We start from the raw sequence: 7,019 nt of genomic DNA, 5'->3' as shown, positions 1-7,019 counted from the left end.
TATATTTTATATACTTTTTGTCATATTATATAACATTGATTAAATCTAGCTTAGATTGAAACAAATGTAAAAGCTGTTGAATTAGAAGCATCTTCTCCTTGTCTTTCTATCAGTGCAGAGGGGGTTGCAGTGGCACCGATAGACTCATCGCTCATTTTTCTCCGCCCTGTCAATTTCCTCTGGTTATTGACTTAATTATGTTCTGAGAATCACATAGAAACTCATTAAGTCTCAACTGCATATATGGAGGCTTTTACAACCAAACATGCTACACATAAGGGCTATTACAGCAGATTGCTGTGGTCGCAGTCATTAATGTGCGGCATGTTGCTGAAAATTCTAAATGAATTGAACAATGCCCGAGACAGCTGGGGCCATGGTGACCATTCCAGCCTCCTCCCTGATGCCTCTAGGGAGGTAAAGGGATCTGTAACGATTGTTCACCAACCCATCCATCTGTGTCAGTTGTAAAATCCCCGGCTGAAGTTTCAAGAGGCAACCACTCATAAGGGAATAGCAACACATATGGGAGGTCTATAATGCACTTTCATCATACTATTTCAGAATCAAAACAGTAATTTGATCTATTTATATAGAAAATATTTTTTTTCTAATAACATACATTGCAAATTCTTTATGTAATGCATCAGTCTAAAGAAATTCCTGACCTCTATTCACTTGTCCTGAAGTTTATTGGGTTGACATGTTGCCAGAGGTTCCTTTCATGTCTCATCTCTTGCACTTTTCCTCTGGAGACAAAGGTCATATGGGAATTCATTCAGCAGCACTTAGAAGCACAAATCTTGCTATCCTGCTTAGAAAATGCAGGCTTTCTTTACAAAATGAATGTAATCTATATACATTTTTTTTTTTTAAGTTATTACCTCACACACAAGTCAATGTTGCTTCATTGAAAACCTGCTCCGTACTGCTTTGTGTAGCTATGGTAAAATACTTATTAAAGAGCAAATAAATAAATATGACTGGTCATATATTAAAATATCCAGCATATTTGTATTTACACCCACATACATAGATAGATGGATGGATGGATGGATTAGATAGATAGATAGATAGATAGATAGATAGATAGACAGACAGACAGACACACACATACACACACACACACACACACACACAAACACAAACACACACATTACATTTACTCATTTAGCAGATGCTTTTATCCAAAGCAACTAACAAATGATAACAATAGAAGCAATCAAAACCAAAAAAAGAGCAATGATATGCAAGTGCTATGACAAGTCTCAGTATATAATATTAGACAATTTCCATCCTGCATGTAAAAGAACAAAGAAGCAGAAGTCAAAAACTGCTTTTATTCACGTGCTTCAAACCTTGCATTAACTAAAAGTCACTTTTAGTTTTGTGCTCTGACATTTAGAAGCAGTCAGCCATGATGACACTGCACTCACGGCCTGATCAGTATTCCAAGCACAGCTGCAGGAGCGGCAGACCAGCCGTACTGAGCATGCTCAGTCCTCATCCATCATCTTCCACTGCGGGCTAAAACAATGGAAATCATTTCTGTAAAGAACAGAGTAGCATTGACTGCCACCTGTCAGAGACCAAGATGAAGAGGAGGAAGCCACTGTGTGTGCTGTGAGAAGAGGGAGCTGCTCCTCTCTTCTCATTACAGAAAGATTTTATTCATACTTCTGCCTTTCTATCTCAAAATGCACACACAAAACCAGCAAGTCAGTCTGCAGATATAGATGACAGGTGACAGGATATAGTCCATCTCTCACTGAGAATATGGACATTATGATAAGATGCATCTATAGGGAATAATGGAATGTGCAGAAGAAATGAAACACTTGAAATGCTGTGTGGGTGCATTTTTCCATTAATATTCTTGTCAAGCATCTGGGATGGGTATGCTTTTTATGGTTTGTGAGACAACTGGGTGAAATATCCGCTTTGTAACCTAATAATCAATACAGGAATTCATTATTGATTGAAGTTAGTTTTGTGTCTAAGCATCGAATGATACTAAACAACACTAGCAGAAAAATCCTAAGCTTATAGAAACAAAGATGTTGCAGTCAAAAAAGCCAGGTTCTGTGAAGTAACAAAGGGATTCTTATTGTCAAGATTCTCTGAGCTGAAAAAAAGCAGCAGCTCTTTGCCTTCAAGCCAGAATTAGAGGTAATAGTAGTGAACAGGAGTTCACAGTGAGGCCAGTTCACTTCTAGACTAGGTCAAACTCTGATATTGAATGAATGCAGGGATCTATCCTAGAAATTCACTGATGAATCAGCCAGGTTACTAGACACTACCTTCAGTTTAGCATCAGTGAATACCCAACTGAAAGCTTTTCTCTGTTGTTCTTCAGTGTGGTTAACCTTCAAAAGGTATGAGATGATAATGAACAGCATTGTTTATGCTCTGATTCCCAGTGCTGCTACAACTAAAACTATTCGTCGTCAATTTAAATAAACAAAAATAACCCAGAACAAAAAATATAAGATGAATAGCTTTAACTTCAAATCTAGCAACAGTGACTGACCTCTAATGACCAAGATCAAACATCATTTGGACTGGAGCCACAAAGTTTCCACGGTCCCTGATGCTGTTTGAACCTCGTCTTTTGAGGTTGCTGGACTATAGAGATCAGTGGATTGACACTTAGATAGCTCTCTACAAAGTCTGCCCTTGGGAGTGAGAAAAAGCCTTTTTGACTTCAAAGCATTTTTGTCCCTCAGTGACAGTGGAGCATTATATCATTTTATCTGTCCAGCCATTATTCAGAGAGCTAATTGCGTCTTTCACTTGAGTGCACACAGCGTAATAGCATTTGCCCACCAGAGCTTGCTTGGGGAAATCACTAAAACAATGGCTTGTCTTAACAATAACTAAATAATTGGCCACTGTTCATAGAATTTATTTAATATAGTATAGATTACTTTTTTTATATTTTATTTCCATTTAGTTATTTTAGTACATCAAGTTAAACTAAAGGAAAAGAAGAAATATTGCTTTGGTAACTAGCTGAAATAAAAATAATAGAATAAATAAAATAAAATGTAAATAAATTCATTTAACATTTATTTCAAGTAACAAAATGTATTTTATGGTTTTAGTTTACTATAACAACCCTGATCAACAGAAAGCACTCTGCAGCTGCATTAACCGTTGAATAATACATTTAGCAATGATATGGTCCTATTTGGTGTCCTGATATGCAAGTGGATAAAAGACAGCATTTAAATCAGCGTGGTGCTGAAAGAGTTAAAGCATCCCACCGTGCAAGCACGCTGATCTATAAGACCCCTAAGCCCATTATAGACTCCACTATACACTGAGAGGGTCTCACGTGGACTGCTTCTCTGGTGGAGGAAATCATCTGGAAGATATATTATATATGATATTGTTATCAATATTATGATCCACTGGTAAATAATAATAGAAAAGGCACTGATGATTAATTCATGCAGCGATAGATAGGGAGTCAGTAGTCACATATGACGAACCATATGGCATAAGGCAGGCTAACAGAGAATTTATATTGAAGCCATGACATTACAACGCCCCATAATGAGAGATTAAGAAACACAAGAAAAATAGGTGACAAAGTAAGCAGTGATAGAGTGACCATGTGATGCATGCAATCTTGTGCATGCAAGTACGTGTGTGTGGGTGATGGTATGCCACGCTGCAGAGGAAGTAAATTTAGATTTAATGCTTTATCCTCTTTAGCTTCATATCTGCTGATGGTTGCAGTGTGCAGCATAGCATATTAATTGTTATCAGTTGTGCTGCTCAGAAATGCCAACACTTTAGATACAAACAGAGCAGCAAATGTTATGTTCTTTATGATAGATCAAATATTGTTACGGTGGTATGTATATATGTGTGTGTTAAAAAAAAAGTTCAAAATTAAAATTAGCTGAAAATGTACTCACTCTCATGCCATACAAGATGTAGATGAGTTTGTTTTCTTCAATAAAACAGATAAATTGATCAATTTAACATGACATCACTTCTGAAATCCAGTGAAAATCCAGTCTTTTCACATAAAAATCCACTGATATATTTGTGTTTTATAAAACTGTTACTCGACCGATGCTTGATATTTGTATAGATCTTTCTTTATTCATATACATAAGATTAATTATTACTGCATAAATATAGTGGACAGAAGATTTATATTTTTGCCAGAAGTATAATTTTAAAGTTAAAATGTGATGAATTGTTTCATGTACTTATTGATGCAAACATGTTTTGCTTCACAATACATTAACTGATGGATTGTTGTTTTTATTAACTGTTTTCTCATTCTCATGGTACCCATTCACTGCTGAGGATCCATTGGTGAGCAAGTGATATACTGTAATGTTAAATTTCTCCAAATCTGTTCCGATAAAGAAACACTAATCTATATATTGTATGGTCTGAGATTCATTAAATTGTCAGCATATGTCCATTTTCTGATGGGCTATTCCTTTAACCATACACATTTTATTTATTTGTTATATAACTGAAGTACTACTGATTTAAAATCCCTATACTTTTACACATATAAAATGACTTCTCAAATTTACAAGTTTACCAAATATAACAGTTGTGTAATCCCAAGAGTGTCACTCTATTCCACACATATAGCTGTTCCAAATAGTCTCTTAGCCTGTGTGTTGCCTGGAAACATGCAAAGCTTTTGCTTTCATTTCTTATGGAACAATAGTCATTTGGCAGAAAAGAGAAACTAACAGGTGACATGCTGATCTGAAGCATGACTAATTATGAATTATAAACATCCATGATGCACAAGAACAGATAACACGGGTGAAAAACAACATTCACACTCTCCAAACTGCATGTACTCTACTGAAGAATTTACCACATACAAATGTTAGAAGCTTACTGTCAATGCAAACAGAGCCAAACTGAATATTTATGATGGAAATAATTAGGGTAAAATAAAATAATTGAATGTGGATTTAAAGAATGCTGTCATTTCATTGGCTGTGGGACCTCAGGTTTTTTTGCCAGGGCAACCTCGCAGGAAGCCTTACATTAATGCAATCTAATCTTTCTCCCTGTGTTTTCATATAGCTGTTGTTTCATACTCACCTTCTCACCTTTGTATAATCTATTGGCTGTCAGATGGCAGGAAGCTACCTGCTATCTTAAATACTGTGACAGAGTAAACATAACATATATTCTGAATCTCACAGCATCACAGGTGTTTATTATTCCTTATGCCTTATGCATTTACAAAGCAAATACAGCTGTATAGTTTTCTACTAAAGGCTAAGGTTGGTCTGCACTGGCAGAAATCACTCTAGTTTTTATGCAGTATTTTTTATGTGCCTTTACCCTGAGTTTTAAGAAGACACCGGGCAGCTTCAATTCGGCTGTGTAAATACACCTATTTACATTTTGCAGTATTAAACATGGTATACTTAAAAAAGAAAAATCAATCAATTAATATTCAAACACACATGGCTACTGTAGACATCACATTATATGCTGGTGGTTAAAATTGTAAATATATATATATATATATATATATATATATATATATATATATATATATATATATATATATATATATATATATATATATATATATATATGATTTTTTCAGCTTTTGCATCATCTTTGGAAACTTTAATAACTGACCTTTCACCTCTGATGAAAACTGGGCAGAGTGTCTTGCTTCAAAGAGCTTCAGTTCCTTATTCAAGTCACAAATGGTCAAATCAACGTCCCATGACAGGATCCCTGTTAGATGCACATTTAATAAATCAATATAGCACGCAATACAATATCCCACACAACGGTTACACCATTGAAATACCTGCAAAAAATGCACCGTATAAAATGAAAATAATAACAAAGATTATGGGAATATGTTACATGCAAATCATATTCCGGATTTTTTACCTTTAAAATGTTGTTTAATACTTTATATATTAGTATTTTTTACTGTCAGTTTCTTAGAGAAAATTGTTTCTGCAATATTCTTTCAGTGTATAATGATCAAATGTCATCTGTGGAATGCGAACATGATGCTCAGATATGAACAACTGTTTCGCTTTAGCGATTCACATAACGCTTCACGCTGAGCCAAAGGTAGAAAACCCAAAAGTTTTCGACTCACCCTGTTTAATGTGTTCTTTCACTGACTCAAGCTGCTGATCTGATGCAATTTCTCCAATCACAATAAGCATATAGTATCGCGTCTGGCAAAAAGGAGGACCGACGCACCGCTGCTGTCCAAGGTGCTGAATACTCTCGCGCTTCTCCAGAGGACCTGCAGCAGCATCTCCTAGCGGCATTTCCATGGTAACCGAATCTGGAGCTGAGGGACTTCTTGTATTTCCATGACAACTGCATCCATCAGCCCACCCCGTGAGGCGGGATCAGAGGAGGAGCGGGAAGAGTGGCTCGGAGAAGACGGCCTCCTATTGGTTATCGGCTGCAACAAACGCTTACATTTCACCATGACAACTCCGCCATCAATAACGTATTCTGAGACACCTGGGGGAAATAGTTGTTTACGCTCCGTCTGCAAATGACTTTTCATTATGCCAAGAAAATTGGATGCAATCCAGAATAAATGTATTCTCAAAAACGGATTTTCTCTTTTTACTGAAAGACAACCACAGCCATTATTGTATCTTATTATAATCATAGGCCTATATTTGTGATCGACAATCAATTAATCTTTTTATCTAATTTTTGATGACACACAAATATTTCGGATAGTCTTTGTTCCTTTGTTTTTCTCATTTTAAACAGACGCACTAAAAAATGCCAATTCTCTCTTCTAAATGTCAGTGCGGGAAGATTAAGCTAAAGATTTGGGTTTTGTAAATCTCATAAATACGACATGTGGTTCAAAGATTTTTTTTTTTTTAAAAGACCGACATATGAGATTTACTGATATGTGCAATGTCTTATGCACTGCAGATGAAATCTGATCTTTAAGCACATGGGTTGGGTTAGTATGGCTTTTACTGGCTGATATCTGATATATAACATTTCCACAG

The 7,019-nt window shown here is 35.8% G+C and overlaps 1 protein-coding gene across 1 annotated transcript in view; it reads right to left on the bottom strand.

Moving 5' to 3' along the window:
* The window catches only part of LOC113106275 (microtubule-associated protein 1A-like), a 1,143,919-nt gene extending 1,137,553 nt beyond the window's left edge, over positions 1–6,366 (bottom strand). The window contains 2 exon segments of the mRNA XM_026268008.1: positions 5,647–5,748; positions 6,128–6,366. Coding sequence (XP_026123793.1) covers positions 5,647–5,748; positions 6,128–6,311 — 286 coding nt within the window. The 5' untranslated portion in view covers positions 6,312–6,366.
* Positions 6,367–7,019: the final 653 nt, after the last annotated feature.

The sequence above is a fragment of the Carassius auratus genome, chromosome 7, assembly GCF_003368295.1.
Source record: "Carassius auratus strain Wakin chromosome 7, ASM336829v1, whole genome shotgun sequence".
NCBI lineage: Eukaryota > Metazoa > Chordata > Actinopteri > Cypriniformes > Cyprinidae > Carassius > Carassius auratus.
The sequence above is the reverse complement of the archived record's forward strand: the minus strand, read 5'-3'. Positions and strand labels throughout refer to the sequence as shown.